The sequence below is a fragment of the Trachurus japonicus genome, chromosome 8 (genome assembly GCF_045865225.1).
Source record: "Trachurus japonicus isolate A0001 chromosome 8, Traja_1.0".
In the NCBI taxonomy this organism is placed as follows: Eukaryota; Metazoa; Chordata; class Actinopteri; order Carangiformes; family Carangidae; genus Trachurus; species Trachurus japonicus.
Genome location: NC_140914.1, coordinates 22,067,450 through 22,084,139, shown reverse-complemented (window position 1 = coordinate 22,084,139; position 16,690 = coordinate 22,067,450). Strand labels below are relative to the sequence as shown.

General features: G+C 39.8%; 1 protein-coding gene across 6 annotated transcripts; it reads left to right on the top strand.

Annotated features, from left to right (window-relative positions):
* Nucleotides 1-76: 76 nt before the first annotated feature.
* On the top strand, nucleotides 77-7,445 carry atf7ip2 (activating transcription factor 7 interacting protein 2). 6 transcript variants are annotated; one of them, XM_085784665.1, is made up of 13 exons: nucleotides 81-131; nucleotides 859-1,214; nucleotides 3,050-3,122; nucleotides 3,290-3,421; nucleotides 3,783-3,851; nucleotides 4,085-4,122; nucleotides 4,238-4,278; nucleotides 4,358-4,413; nucleotides 4,924-4,969; nucleotides 5,159-5,223; nucleotides 5,673-5,831; nucleotides 5,917-6,104; nucleotides 7,176-7,445. In XM_085784665.1, the coding sequence occupies exons 2-13, from the start codon at nucleotides 994-996 to the stop codon at nucleotides 7,384-7,386; spliced, it is 1,299 nt and encodes a 432-aa protein (XP_085640791.1). In that variant the 5' UTR covers nucleotides 81-131; nucleotides 859-993; the 3' UTR covers nucleotides 7,387-7,445. The 6 variants fall into 6 exon arrangements, with proteins under 6 accessions (XP_085640793.1, XP_085640794.1, XP_085640791.1 ...); XM_085784666.1 differs by having other exon boundaries at nucleotides 3,047-3,122; nucleotides 4,361-4,413; XM_085784664.1 differs by having other exon boundaries at nucleotides 88-131; nucleotides 3,047-3,122.
* The last annotated feature ends 9,245 nt before the right edge of the window (nucleotides 7,446-16,690 follow it).

Genomic DNA, 16,690 nt, shown 5'->3' with positions numbered 1-16,690 from the left:
ATTCTTAAATGTATTTTACGTTTTTGAAATTAGGCTTTTATTTTGAAGTGAAGTTGCAATAAAATGTAACGGAAGTGAGCAGACACATGACTTCCTGTCTAATAAGAGAACTTCTGCTGCACGTTGTGAAGGTATTGTTTTTTATTGTAAAGTACACTTTAACTGCGATTTAATTGACTTCTAAACACTCTATTTTATACACAGGAGCTGAGTGATAGATACACGTCTTCGACAACGTTAGTTATGGTAGGCTACTTGTCGGTCATTTCTTTGCAAGTTTTAAAGTCAGCTAACAACTTGCAGATGTAGCCTAGTTGCTGACTAGCGTGTTGCTCTGGTGGAAGAAACATTAATTATAGCAACAATCTTTAAGTTGCTCCTATCAGTTTCATTTGTATCCCCCCGTATGCTGTGCATCTGTTGATAGAGAGTTTTAAAATAGACGAAAGTAAGGACTAAGAACAGCACGGGAACAGTAGGTCTGTGTGATTTGGGGAGCTATTGTATTTTCTAGCACAATTAGTTTGTGATTTACCTTTGTTGTTGTGTAGGTATTGTTATAAAAAGTCCTTAAAGCTTATTGTTTTAATGTTTATTAAAAATAACAACAACCATATAGATATAGAAGAGTAGTACTTAAGAGTGTTTTCTGTATTTTTTTCCATTCCAGAGGTGGTTTACCTTGTTACACACATATCTCTATAGTTACTTACCCTCTTACAAAAATGAAATGTATTGCAACATTATGTGGAAGATGCTTGTTGGAATATATTATATGACTATATGGTTATACTGGAAAATAGATTCATGCAGTCCAGAGAGTAAGACCAAATTAACTATAGATGTTGTTATTGCCAGGTGTTTATGACAACATCAGGCCATTGAAGACAGCATCAGCCGCCTCCCTCACCCCGTGCAGTCTCTGATGATCTCCCACCCAACCGAACCATCTGCATTGCATGCTATCTTGACAGTGTATTGCAGGGTTGTGAGATGGCAGGGGTTCAAGAAGATGCTCAAGGTTGTGGAGGCCTTACAGCTCAAGACAGAGTTAATGATTCCACTAAACCCAAGAAACGCAAGAAAAAGAAGTGTTTGTCTCAGAGAGTGAGAGTTCGGGTGGACATTGGATCGGCTTTTAAAAGTTGGCGTGCACTGAAAACAACAAAAGGAATCAAAACAGATGCAGAGGTGGCCTTGTATCTTCTGGATGAGTGAGTTCACCTCCAACAGCCACATAATGCCAGAGCTGCTTCACATATTATTTCTAGCTTGCCAAAGCTGATTGTAGCTTCATAATAGTGATTTGCAGCTTGATATGATATTCTACAGAGCAGTTTTGCTGCTCTAGCTTCAGCATGCTAAGTTTGTTTATAATCAAGCAACGGATTTTGAAGTTGCACAAAAGACTGATTTGAGTAAGAATAGAGTAATTTAAAAAAAAAAAAAAAAAAAGGTTCTGCTATCATAGTTAAACTTTTTTTTTCTTTCCTGAGGGAAAAAATGGCTTGTTACCTGAATTCATTTGGAGGCTGTCTACACCATCCTCATGCTAACAGATGGAGTAAATTGGGGTTGCTGTCGACAAGGGATAATTAGATATCAGGCTGTTTTACTGCCACATCAAATCTGCCCTGACATTGCTCTGCAGTATAAGAATAAACCCATAGGCTAGTGATGCAGCTAATTGGCTTGATATGCATTTTGCTAACTTTACTGGGAGCACCATTTGTAAATCATCCACTCTTTTGTATCTTCACAGATGGAGCAATATTTTTGAAATAATAATAATAATAATGATTTTAAAAAAAATCTAAGCTCACATTCAAGCTTTTTAGATGAGCTGCGTATGGATTTTCTTGTGCAGACATTGGACAGCTGTTTCTGAGTTTGGGAGTATGTCTAGGTAGGGGTTGGTCACTCATTACTCCAGTTCCTGCTTTGCGTTTTGTCTTTTCTGCTGTTTATTTCTACATTTTGCTTTGAGTCATTGGTAAAGGCTGGATTGCTCATGTTGTTATGTGTGGTGCTCTCTGGCCCTGTTTTTCTTGCTCAAACTTGTGCACTTCTCTGCACTACAGATGTGGCCAACAGTTTTGAGAATGACACAAGTATTGGTTTGCACAACATTTGCTGCTTCACTGTTTTTAGCTCTTTTTGACAGATGTTACTGTGGTATACTGAAGAATAATTACAAGCACTTTGTAAGTGTCAAAGGCTTTTATTGACAAATACACCAAGTTTATTAAGTTTCTTAGATGGTTGGGATGGTTGCTCTTGGAGGAAATGTTGGTACCATTCTTTATTCATGGCTGTGTTCTTTGCAGCCATTCTTGAGCTAGCCTTGCACTGGTGGTGCCCCCGATCCCGCAGCTGAATCAACATTAGGAGATGGTCCTGGCACCTGCTGGACTTTCTTGGGCACACCACAATTCACAACAATTGAACCTTTCTCCTTAAGTTCATTTTCATGGCAAAGACAAACTTTGCAGTTATTGCAATTCATCTGATCACTCTTTACATTCTGGAGTAGGCTATATGCAAATTACCATCATAAAAACCGAGGCAGCAGACTTTGTGAAAATTAATATTTGTGTCATTCTCAAAAACTTTTGGCCATGGCTGTAGATTTTCTTGTTGACAGTTTGTTGCTGAAATGGGGCTAGTATTAGGTTGACAGTTCTTGTATAACTCCTGTAGCTTCAAGGCAAGCTGTGATTGCTTGATTCTACACTGTGTGATTCCGTTGAGCTTCTTGTTGTTGAGTGTTTATGCTTACATTTCACATTTTAGTGTGACAATGATGTCAAATGGTTACTTCTGGCTCTGTTTGAAGCAGACTTACGATATGTTAACATGTACATGTAATGAGTCACTTTTCCTACAAGTTTAAATTGGACCTGTTGTTGGAATATTTTTGTCCACTTTGTCCTGGAATTAAGTGTTTGCATGGATGGAGTCATGATAGAAGAGCAAACATCTATCGATACCTGGTGAATCCTGACATTCTGCCTTTGTGCTTGTTTGTCTGTATGAATTTTGCCAGCAGAATGAAGAAAATGCCCTCCAAGCCACCTCCATCTGCAGCCAGTAATACAACGATGAAGTTCTCCCAGTCTGAAGTAAGAGACAAGATGAAAAACTGTGACTGTCAAATGTTTTTCTATGCACGTTTACATTTTCAAATGCATATAGCTGCTGCACATCTGAGGTGACTGAATGAAGCTCTACAAAATACATACAGTACATGTGTGTTGTGTTCATGTCATGTGTGCTGGTGTGCCCACAGGTGCAGACACTGATCAATGAGGAGGTTTGCAGTGCAATGAAGAAGAATGAAACCAGGCTGCAGCATATCATGGAAACTATTGAAAAGCAGGTTCATGGATTTGACTTTGAAAGGTCCATCCAAACACTAGAGGTTGGTGGAAGTGGTGGTGTGCCATTTCACGCCTTGTGACTCACCATCTTTCTTTATTATTTAACCTATTTTTTTCCTCTTTTAATTTCTTCAATACCTTACAATCAGGGGGTGGGCGGTGGGCTTGAGCCAGTCCCATGTCAGCAGTCCATCACAGATGTAGAGAGAAACAACCTCACACACATTCACACCCATGGGCTATTTAGAGTACCACCAGTCAACAAGCTGGAGAACCTGGAGCGAACCTGAAACAGAAAGTCCCCAGGCCTGGGGCCAAAGCCTAGTGATGTTTATGTTTCAAAAATGCAGTGCTGTTAAAAACAAACAAACAAAATAAACCCAACAAATCTCTTTTCCTCAGGCTCGAATCAACACGGTGACGAAGAGAGCAGAAGCAGCTCTTACCCACCTGACATTGACACAGACAAAGGTTTGAGGCAGATAAACTTAAACTGTGTGTGGACTGATGTGCATGTTCATTGTGAAAGCCATAACAGCTACATCAAAATGAAAGGATGTGCTTCTTCTTCTTCTTATTAATAATAATAATAATGATCTTTTTGTCTAATTGTATTTTAGCTTATAATAGAAAACGTGATGATAAATACCATGTGCCCCCACACACAATCATTTACACAGTCTCTCTAAATGTTTACCTTTCAGAGTCTGAATCCATCACCTGCTCCCATGGACATCAGGGGGTATGTTGAACCTCATTATTTATTCATGAATCTGTGAGGTGAATTAAAGTCCTTGATGTCAAACTGTATTTTACATTTCTTTGGATTTATTACATTGTAAGACCATTTGTTGCAGGACAGAGTCTGAGGGCAACACAATAGAATCCGCGTCACACGGTAAGGGCCAGGCAAGCATCTCTGCACCAGGTACTTGTTGAATTGCTGACCATGTATTAAATCAAATTTTATTTTTCAGTAGACAAAAACACCATGGATTTCATGGACAAGAACGAAGAGCTCTTTCAAATGGTGGTACGTATTCAGTTTTTGACATGTAAAAATAGTAAAATAAATCAATCAAAACAAAACATTGAAGCCAAGAATGCTACAGTGTTCACTGAGGAAAGGTGAAAAGTTATGACTAGGTTTCCCAAAACGTTAATGCTGTGTAAAATGTACATGAAAACAGAATGCAATACTTTGCAAAACTTTGAAACCCCATGGTTTATTGAAAAAAGCACAAACACATATTAAACATTGAAACTAAGCAATGCCATTATTTTGTGAAAATCTTATGCCATCTTGAATATGATGCCAGTAAAGTTGCGACAGTTGTGTTCACCACCCGCAACACTAAAGAATTTGCAAATTGAGGGATTGAATTCCTGTAATTTTGAGATCCCATTCTTGCTTGATTTGTGATTTCAGCTGCCCAACAGTTCAGGGGAAACGACAAACTAAAAATAAAGGTTATTGATGTTTTGAAGAACTCAAAAACAGTGAAAACACTGAAGTTTAAATTGATTAATCCTTTCTGCACAGGAAACCACAAAAAAGTCACTAAAGCGGATGGGTGCAGATAATGACGGTAAGATGATTTCATAATAGCTCAAGCCTTAAATAAGTAGCTCATATTAATGCTTTTTCTTCATGCAGTGGTAAAACTGACTCAATTCAATAATGTGAGACAGTTGGTACATAAATAACCACATCCATTTTTTCTACTGTGTCCTGTCCCTTCTTCTGCTACATGTGATTGTACATAATCCCTATTAAGCTTTGACGGCTGCCGTAGCAGATTTAAGAGAGAAGTCATCTCTTCCAGTTCCCACTGAGAGTGAGGTAGGATGTGTCATCATTAGATATATTATTTTCAAAACATACCACGCATAAATATGTTATGTGTAACTAATGACAAGCTTACAGAAACCTAAAAGGCAAGTGAATTTTTTTTCCCACTGTTATTTTCCCATTTTTTCCCCATTTCTAGTACCCTGAAAGGAAAGATTTTTTTTCAGGATGTCTTTTTTTGTCTTTGTAGAAAAATGATCACTTCCCCCAATTTTTTTTTTATGTGCCTCTTGTAGGTTGTTGCCACAGAGTGTTTCCTTTTCTAATACTACTAACTAAAGCCACAAGGGGGTGAAATGCACAATTGCTGAATCGTGCACGAACATATGTTGCATAATGTGCATAAACTAGTTTTGTGATGTTTGTTTGTGAGGAATATTTTGGGGTCAGGACAGGCATCTTTCACTTGGTCATCTTTCTTTTTGGTGTGTGTAATTCAGGGACACGTCTTAGTCAAGAAAGAACCAGAAGACAAGCAGCATGAAGAAATCAACAATGAGGAAAGCAAGAACGTAAAAAAGCCAAAGACAGAGACGGTGGATGCTGAATATCTCTCTTCTGGTGATGGTCGCACTCCCAAACACACAGTTTCAAAGCAGGTAATATACAGTCTCCCACCCATATCAGTAATAAGCTTGATGTTTTGAGGTCACCTGAACTCCTGCTCTCTTTTCTGACACCAAGGACAAGCTCTTGTATCCTCCTCTTCCTCCTATTGTTTCCTCCTCCAACTTGAAAACTGAAGCCGCCTCATACAACATCCCACAGAAAGTAGAGGTACATCTGGCCCTCATCAGACAGCCTCCTGGCCTCTCTGTGCTTTGGAAAATAGAGGAGGCAGACCCCTGTGCACCGCCCATGAATAGCTACAGGTGAGGAGCAGTACAGGGTATCCTATCCCTGGTGATAGCCTATTTTAGGGGACAAAAAAAAGAAGAAAAAATTATAACAACATATTGGCCATGGCCCCTTTCCCTGTTTGGCTTTGTACAACCAACAAAAAGGGCTTGATCATAATATGTTCATGCTCAGATTTCATGTTTTAGTGGAATAATGTAAGTGATGGGTTCCAAATCTATAAATATTTGTGGTGATCATGCAGTAAAGAATCTGGGATTTGGGATTATATTGATCAAATTTAGTGATTTATCATTTGGTCTATAAAATGTCCCAAAAAAACTGATATATATTTATTTTTTATTGATCTGTGTTGGTGTATTTGTACAGAAGCTCGCAGGCAGAGCTGTTGTTAAACTGTCCAGCAAACCATGTATTTATTCAGCTTAATTTTCTCAGAGTACCGGACAGAAACAAAATTATTTCAAGTCAGATCAAATTTTACCTTCCAGAGAGAGTTTGTTTAAGCTGATATTGAAACTCTACAGGCACAAAGCTACCAGTAAATCAACAAAAGGCTGAAGCCATAACATCACAAAATTTTCTCCCAGTCAGTTGTATTGGGATCTGGGCAGAGAGCTGCAGATGTGACACATTTGGAGACTCCACCTCAATAGTTTGTACTCAGATGTCTGTGAATTTGCTCTGTTTTACTTTATTAACATACGATGTTTTGCTAGACATTTGAAGCTGGAAGTTTAAAGTATTCAAGTGGTTAATCAATCAATTGTTAAGCATTTCCAATAATTGTCTAATTGATTGACTAATTAATTGATCAACAGCTCTAGAGTAGTCCCATGATTTTAAATGGTAACATTAACATCATTAGGACTACCAGTGCTAGGAGAGCAGTGTGCCAGATGGTTGGCTGGTGTCTGAATTTCACAGTGCATTTTTCAAAAACAAAAAAAAGATTCCTGCACAAAAGTCCTTATGCAAGTTTTATCATTAGTTTGTTAGTATTTATATTGTTGATGTGAACTGGATGAGACATTTATCGATGGTCAACCAGGTTTTTTCTGTTCTCTCTCTCCCACATGCTGCAGCATCTACATGACTACAGAAAAGGTTAAGGGCAGTGGCATCTTCCCACACTGGAAAATGCTTAGTGAAGTGAGGGCCATCAACCTGCCCATGTGTGTCATAATCAATAACTACAAGCCTGGACACAAGGTATATGTCACTGTCATTGGCAAAGACATTTTTGACCGGTGCGGGCCCTACAGCGAGGTTGTAGCTGCAATCATACCTGACTAGACGAGAGGGTATGAGGTCAAAGGAGAGACAATACAAGCACAAACCTCAAGCCTTAATGTTCAATTTTTACACATTTTTTTTGTATTTGTAATTAGAATTTTCAATAAACACATGAACAAGCCTAAAGTTGCCTTTTTTGTTATTTATACAGTAAGAAACTCAAAAGTTGGCTGTCAGAGCTTCCTTTGTCTCACATAATGAATTGAAGTCGACTTTGCTCTGTTTTCCAGTTAAACACAATCTGAACTTTTGGCCGTTCCTCTCTGTCGCTACCCTCATGCCAAATTTACATGCGCTTCCTCCTCTTCTGGTTAAGGACCTAAAATAAGCATGCAAATCAGAACTGCACTCCTACTTCATGCTTCCTCCTTTTTGCACAACAGACCTTAACTTTTTTGCCACGGTTTAGACAAAATAGACACACAAACAAAATATAGTCACCAACCTATCCAGAATATATTGTATCTGTTCCTACAAGACATAGCCCTATGTAGTGCACTTATCTCCATCACTGTATGTATCAGAAGTTGGAGTTAATGTGAAGTGGATCAAGTTTGATTTGTTATTAACTCAACTTCAACTTATTGTCCCCAAAGGGAAATTTGCATTGCAGGCAGGTAAAAACATAAAACATATAGAGCACATTCACACAAGTTCGGTACAACATTGAAAAAAAAAAATAAAAAAAGTGTGTCATAACTGTTAATTTTTTAAAATTTGAATGAAGTTGAGTAATGGCTTGTGTTATGAATGAGTTTTTCAATCTGTTTGATTTAGCCTTTGGCAATCTGAATCTCCTGCCAGAGGGTAGGAGCTCAAATGAAATGAAGGAAGCAGATTCAAGCAAGTCCAGACTGGGTATAATTCACTGTCAGTTTAGACAAGAGACAGGAGAGAATGTGACACTAAACATAACATGTATAATGCTCATTCCTCTTTTCAGAAGACTGAGCTCAGTCTGTCCACTAAATGACATCACAATAAAATGAGCTGACTTTTGATAAGTTTAAATATTTAAGAGAATATTGTTTCATTTATGTTTTACACAACTTCTCCAATTGACATCATTTATTTTCTGATTATTAATTTATTTAACATTAAACAGTTTGAATCCTCACTGTAGAGTAACAATAAACAGGACTTTACTTATTTAAAATTGACCATACTGAAACACTAAAACCAGTTGGGGACTGTGTTTTCAACTGAGCTGCTTTCATAATGAGTGTAACTGCCGCTGATAAAGCACCAGTTGTCTATCCACTGTAAGGAAATAGAGCGGGACAACTCAACCGCCACAAACTACACCCACTGCAGAAATTGTCATAAAGTTGCAGTGTGATTTCTGTCCAACTGTCATAAAAGTGACGAAACTAATTACCAGGAAGAGTTTCCAAGACAAAGTTACAAAGAAAGCCAAGAGGGTAGACCTGGGGTGGTTGTAACAGCATCACTTTCACCAATAAGGGATAACATTAGAGTTATGTGATCAATATCATGTGTACCCACTCACTCCCTGACATTGCATGTAAATTTGCATGGTTGTGTCAATAAGTGTGTAGGTTTTACAGTTTGACTAGTATCAATACCGTTGAAGTTTGAATTAGGTAACTTGTATAAGATGAAAGAGCGGGTTCTTAGGTAAAATATGAATCATTTCATCAATGTTTATTTCAATCCACCATGCTGGTATAGCTAGTCAAACAATGGCTGACAGGGGTGGGGATGGTTGTAATACCTTTTATCTTTGTTGTTTTATTAGAATAGAATAGTATTCCTTTATTGTCCCATAGGGAAATTCATCTTCACACTCAGTCACTGATCAACATCCAACACTGAGCCACATGAATACATAACCAAAAACAGAAACATCACCAACACTAAGCAACATGTAAAACCATGAACCATGAAACAAAGTGTCATTAAGTGTCAACCAACTTTCCTGGAATTTTACATGGACTATGAGCTGCTTCTGACCTCCTGCTGAAGGTTTCCATTCATACACGTACAACATTCACTAGTATTATCAGAAAATGTTCTTTAATACAGCTTTCTAATGTTAGGATAAACACCACTGTCACTGTTCTTCATTTAACCATCAGTGATGACTTCTTTTTGTTCATACTGAACCACAGAAAGATGCTTTAGTGTTGGAACATACACAATAAACTTACATGCAAGTTTTTTTGGTTTGGTCTCAGTTTTTAGTTTTTAATCTCACTGTTACAATTTACCCCAGGTTGTGTCGCAACCTACCCCTGTAACAGTGGCACTCCTTGCATTTGATATCAAATAGGGAATTCTGTGACATAGTTTGAGAAGTTTAAGGCACTGCTGTTTGTAGAGAACAAATGAGGGTACTCTGTGTCAAACTGTGTGTCAAAATCTGGGAGCCCTACCATGAACCCTCTGTAAGTTATGGGAGCTGAGACAAAAAGTGTAACAACCATCCCCGGTCTCCCCTACCTGCCTATAAACTAACATTAGCCATTTTTACATTTTGTTGTGTGCCATATGTTAAAATGTCTAATCAACATTAAAGCATGGATAGCCCTTAATTTTCAAAATTTTAACAAAAGCAAGACATCTAAAGCCCCTCTTGATTTGGTTTCTCTTGCTCCGTATCTCAAAACTACCGTGTCAAATCTTGGGGTTAAAATTGACAACAATCTCAAAATGGATCAGCAGATAATTCTGTTGTAAAATCCTTTTTTTTTTTTCCCAGGTAAGGACTTTATCAAAGGTTATGCCCTTCATTTCTTTTAATGATTTTGAGAGGTTTATCCATGCATTTGTCTCCAGAAGACCGGATTATTGTAATGCCCTTCTTGTTGGTGTCTCTCATGTATGATGGGGTATGATGTAAGAATAGATGCTACAATTTGTTACTACAGTATTTAGGCTCAGGAGTTTCAAAGCCTGCTTTAGTGCTTGTGCTGCTGGTCGGGCATAGTGACATAATGCCTTGTATGAATGAATGAGTGGGAGTGTAACTGCAGAGGGAGTTATTAGACCCTCATCTGCTCCTAGCATCAGCAATAGTCTGTGTAAAGTGTCTCCCCTCATCTAGTGGGGAATCACAGCAGAGTGATAGACCTCCAAAGACAACTTAAAATCACACACACGCATGATCCGCACTGATGACACATGGAGGCCTAATTAGAGCTGACAGCAGTGGAGAGGGAGCCTATGAAAAAGAAAAAGCTGAGGTGGAGAACGGAGAGTGATCAAAGAATTCATCCTTTAAACTTTTAAAGTGAAGTGTTGGCAGAATGGTGACCTGCTTCTTTGGTCCCTTTCCACCTTTAAAATGCATGACGTGTATGGAACATCATACCTGTCGTAAGTGTTCTCTTGAAAACACGGGTACTCTTTGAAATTTGAGTTTGTACCTCTAATCTCTTGAGTAGTTTTCAGGTTACACTGGAAAAATTATTTGCTGTTTTAAAGCAGAATTAAGCGGAATATTTGTGTTAATGTAAGTCTTAAATAGTTATATCTTCCGACAGCAATCACTTACATAGAGTGTTTGGTCTGAAACACGGGTCTGTCAGTCTGCTCTGCTGTAAGCCGAGGAGAAAACGTCTTGTATACTTCCTTGTATCCTACAACCTTTATCCAATGAGGAGAGAGAACGGCATGAAGGGCTGTGTGTGCAGCCAAGGGATGCGCGTGAATGTGGTGACGTAGGGATGAGGACCAATAGATCCATGACGAGGGCGGGGGCTGCTAACTAACGAAGTTAGCCAAAACGACCAGATCGCTTACTTCTGCTTTAATTACCACAAGTTGGTTGTGGGCCTTATCTGAAACGTCCTGATCGCTGTGAAAGCATGCAATTAGTAAGTCAGCAAAAATGAGTATTTAAGTTGTAGTGTGTTAATTGTTACATACAAGCCATTGCTGGATTAGATAACATCTCCACAAATCTTTCATGGTATTATTCACTATTTGCCTCTCTCAGCAGTGCCTACACTCACCCACAATTTACCAAAATATGACTGGCTAAGAAACCTGTCAAAATCAATTTCATATCCACATTCACTTGAGTTCATGGATGTATTACAAAAAGGTCCTCGTACATCCATGCTTAAATTACACAGACCTTCGTTACAGCTACTGAAGGTCCTGCCTGTCGGGAGGTGTTACTGATTCAACCAGATGCCACCAGAAGTAAATTGTGATTGGTCCATTTCCCCATTATTTTGTATTAACCCACTTTTTGCCAAGAGAAGTTTATATTTTGAGATCATACACCACATTGTTGCAGAACTCTTTGCACTGCAAGGGTCAGTGAACTTCAGTCTAATTATTATCAAAGGAGAGCTGTCAGCTACTTTTATTGCAGGCTATCAGGTTTATTTCTATCAGACAATGGGCTGACTATAAACTTAAATTTTTCTAATCCGTCATTACAAATCACCATCCAAATTCAGCTAAAAGTGCAGCCTGGGGTTGATTAACACTTAAAGGGGACATATTATGCTCCTTTTCCACAAATTAAAATACTTCCTCTTGAGTGTCTTAAAGACATGTCTGTGACATGCTTCGGTCAAAATACCCCAAGGATCAAACATCAAATAGCCCTGTGCAAAATGGTCGGTTTCAGTGCCTGTTAAATGCAAAATATCTCCAGTATGCATCTGACCATTGTGTACATTGTGTACTGTATCCCACAATGCAATGTGCCCATGACCTCTAACCCTAACCAAAGACGGTTTAGACTAGTGAAGTATTTTTGCCATGTACCTAATTAAATAGAATGAAATGCAATGCAGACAGATTGGTTCATTGTAAAACATTTATTTATTGATGTAAATGTGGTGATTTCTGTACATAGGCTACAGAGCCCCCCGCACACGCACACAAGACACACCCATTCTACCTCTCTCTCTCTCTCTGTCTGCCAAAAACTTGCTTTCGGTTTGTTCTCTTTCACTTTACAAGTTGACACCCATTCGGTATATGACACCTGCAGTTTACCACAGGACCTCAGACGCGAAGGTAAAATAATATTGTGTGTGTGTGTGTAACATCACTTCTCTAAACCTTTTGGCCTTCAATCAATGTAACAGAGAATGAGAAAGACATAGAAGTTTGAGAGGATGACATGCAGCCAACGACAGGGACTGGATTCACACACAGGTCACTGTGGTAAGGAGTATCTGCAAGTTTTTTTGGTTAGTTTTTTTCACAGCATTTTTGCGTTTCGTTTTCTGTGATTTCGTGTACGTTGACATTTCTTGAAATGATACCATTACGGAAAAAGAACAAGAAACACTTAACTTGAAAGTTTACTTAAAATTTTAATGTGTGCATGTGTCTGTAGGAGATTAGCCTAACTGGGAATCCTGGAAATCCTTGGATGACCCTGAAGAAATACCATGGGGTGGAAGAGGAAGCGTAAGAAACCTAAGAAAAAGAAAAATGAGATTTCCACATCTGTGAAAAGTGGAGAAACGTCTCCTCTCCACCAGGAGCTGGGAGCCATAGAGCAGACAAAAGGGGAGGATGCTTTCCAGCCGGAAGAGTCCTCCACTGAAAAACAAGCTTGTGGTTACACAATCGTTCAACTTGACTCAGCAAGGTGAAGCCTCATAATTATGGAAGCAGAGAATGGCCACGTATAAGCCTTCATGTATTTTTTTTATTTGTTTATTGTTTTATTATTTTGTTATCTCCATAAGACAAAGACCGTTTTCTAGTGATAATGAAATCATTTATTGTAGAATGTGTGGACATGGGTACCTAGCAACAGGGTTCACAGGTGGAATCACTTCTGCTTAACTCTTTCGCGACCACACTAATTGTTGCTCAGCACATCCGCTCTGGACCGCATGTTTTTGGCTATTTGTTTACCTTAAAACAGAAGTAAGTGGTCCGGTCGTTTTCGCTAATGCTGCGTTCCAGGCAGGCTTTTGAAATCGTAAATTACAGCTTCAAGTCACAACTTACGACTTTGTAACGTTCCAGGCAACCCACTCGTGTTTTTCCGACCTGTTTTACCGGTGAAAGTCACTATAACGGCCACTCGTAACTTCCGACCGGTGAACTCGTACCAGATCGAACTGGTACCACTTCACGGTCGGAAAAATACGAGTTTCCTTGAACGCACCATAACAGTCCTCATCCCTACGTCGCCACATTCACGGCGTTCCTTGGCTGCACACACAGCCCTGCATGCCGTTCTCTCTCCTCATTGGATAAAAACTGTAGGATACGATAAATGTTTTCTCTTCGGCTCAGAGCAGAGCAGAGGGACTGGGAGACCCGTGTTTCAGTCCAAACACTCTATGTAAGTGATTGCTGTCGGAAGATATAACTATTTAAGACTTATATTAACACAAATATATCACTTACTTCTGCTTTAATTCTCACGTCGAAGCAAATTCTGTACATCACCTAGAAACAAACGGTTTTCACGTGGTTGAAGAGTGACTTTCCAACGTGCTCCTCGAAAAACGGCGAGTTTTTCCGCCGTTTCGTTCGTGAGTAGGAAGGAGAAGAAGAGAGCTCGGTTTTTCCAAAAACGGAGCTCCCGCTCTAGTTTCAGAGAAAAATGCACTTTCGTGTCAAGTGGCAATCCGCTCATTTTACCGGTTCTCTACAGTGTGGCATGTCTCCCATATAAGTGTTTTTGTGGGGAAATCTGGGGGGTGCGGCGGCGTGGAGAGCAGCGGTGCGGGTCTCTGGCCGCAGCGGAGCAGCTCTGTGACACTACTGTGTGACTGACCGCTGCTGAGTGCTTTGGGACGGGGCGGCAGCTCACAGCACCCGCTGCACAGCACCCGCTGCACGGTGAAAACAGCAGTGATAACGGGCTTTCAGGTCCGAATCTCCAAACCAGAAATGTTTGTGACAGCACCGGGAAAAGTCACTAGATTTGTCGCTGGTCGCTTTTGACAAAAAAAGGTCGCCAAGAGGGTTTGGAAAGTCGCCAGATTCGCCAAGTTGGCAGCATGGTGTAGCGACAGCCATACAGCACGCTACACTGTGTCCCCAGAGCAGCATTCACGGAGACCGATTACTCAAAACAAAACCAAGATCACACAGTTTATAAAAACCATTATGTTTCGATTGTAGTTTAAAACAGTTTTACATATCAGAGCCAGAGGACTACCATATTCACACACAGGGTACCTGAGTGTCTATTACATAATCTGTAAAAAAAAGTTAAAGCAGAAGTAAGTGATATATTTGTGTTAATATAAGTCTTAAATAGTTATATCTTCCGACAGCAATCACTTACATGGAGTGTTTGGACTCTGCTCTGCTCTGAGCCGAGGAGAAAACATTTATCGTATCCTACAGTTTTTATCCAATGAGGAGAGAGAACGGTATGCAGGGCTGTGTGTGCAGCCAAGGGATGCGCCTGAATGTGGCGACGTAGGGACGAGGACTGTTATGGTGCGTTCAAGGCAACTCGTATTTTTCCGACCTGTGAAGTCGTATCAGTTCGATCTGGTACATAGACTGTAAAAAAAGACGTACTGGTACGAGTGCATGGGTCGGAAGTTACGAGTGGCCGTTATAGTGACTTTCACAGGTAAAACAGGTCGGGAAAACACGAGTAGGTTGCCTGGAACGCTACAAAGTCGTAAATTGTGACTTGAAGCTGTAATTTACGGTTTCAAAAGCCTGCCTGGAACGCAGCATTAGCCAAAACGACCGGATCGCTTACTTCTGCTTTAACTCGTCAATGGTCCTGAATGTTCGGCACGCTGTGACGAGTTAACTCGTCAATGGTCGCGAAAGAGTTAAGGTGTGTTCACACCGGACCTTTTATTTGTGTCGCTGGCGACAAGTTTACATATTAAATCAATGCAAATGAGCGACTGAGCGATTAATCGCTCAGGCGAGATGAGAAGTCCCATGTCTCTGGCTGTCAGTCGCTTGTCGCTCCGCTGATTGGCTGCCGTAATCTATGCGTAACTATGACAACTACTGAAATCATGGAAACATAATAGGTACAACTCCAGCAAAGCCAGCTTGACGTTGTATGGCGCTTGTGGGACTTCCACAACTGGTAAACGGCGGCAGGTACAATGTCAGCCATGCTGGACCAATAGAAAAGAGCGACTCTGAGCGAGGTGAAATTCACTGGAATCGCTTGAATGACAAGCGACTGCAGCTGAGTGACAGAGCGAGTGAGACAAGCGATAGCGACAAAAATAAAAGGTCCGGTGTGAACGCAACTTTACAGGAAGTTAACAGTTGCCCAGGGGTTCCCAAACCTTTCAGCCCGCGACCCCCAAAATAATGGTGCCATAGACTGTGACCTCCACTATCCCTGGAGGGCATAATGACTACACAAAAAACAGAACAGCCTTACAACAAGGATGTGATTTTACATAAAGCTATTTACTCTAAGATAAAAGCAGAATACCTCAGTTATCTAATCCATGTAATTTATGAGTAGCCTGTATCGTTGCTGTCATGTGCAAAGTTGCAAACTTAATTTTGACACATTAAGAAGAAGAATATCTCAGTCAAAGTAATATCCACAAACCATAGTACTGAGTAAACATGTGAACATTGTTGTTGTGCAAATTTACATTTTGGGAATTACTTTGTTTCAGCGTTAAATCTCACCTAATGAGATGGTTTAACTTTGAAGACAGTCACTTGGAGATCATCAATGTTTCGCACAATAGCCTATAGGCATCTAAAGATTAGAAGAAAAATTTGTTGCATCGTTTTATTTTTGATTTTAACTAGCCTACTTACTAGCCTTTTTCTTTTTTTTTTTTTACAATTACAGCTAAAATGCAGTATTTCTAATAATTTTCAAACATTATTTTATTTCTGGAAATCATCTTGCGACCCCACTCTTGGTGCCTCGTGACACAATGCCCCACTTTGGGAACCCCTGGGTTAGCCTCTGTATGTTGGTACAGTAGCAAGCAGGTCTAGTGCAAGTTAACTCAACTAACCGCATCTACGGATATAACAGAAGACTTTTGTTTTCGTGGGATAATTATCCAGAACCATGTGTAGATCTCAGACAATTGCAAGCTGGTTCATGTTATCAGTCACGTTGTCATTATTTCCGCTGCACTGAGCAGTCAACAGTGGAGGAGTACACAGACAGCTTGTATGCAATAAGTAAGGAGTTTTTTTTTATTGACCAGAGCTCTCAATAGTGATCCACTGAGGCCTAATATCACATTAAAATCCCCTGAAATTAACATAAGGTCCCCTTTAAGGAGCTACCGGTTAGCCTAAACAGAGGTTGGCCAACTCCAATCTAGCCGGCTGCTTCAGCTAAGGTAATGTTAGTAGTTACTTGCTGCTCAATCTATACGTG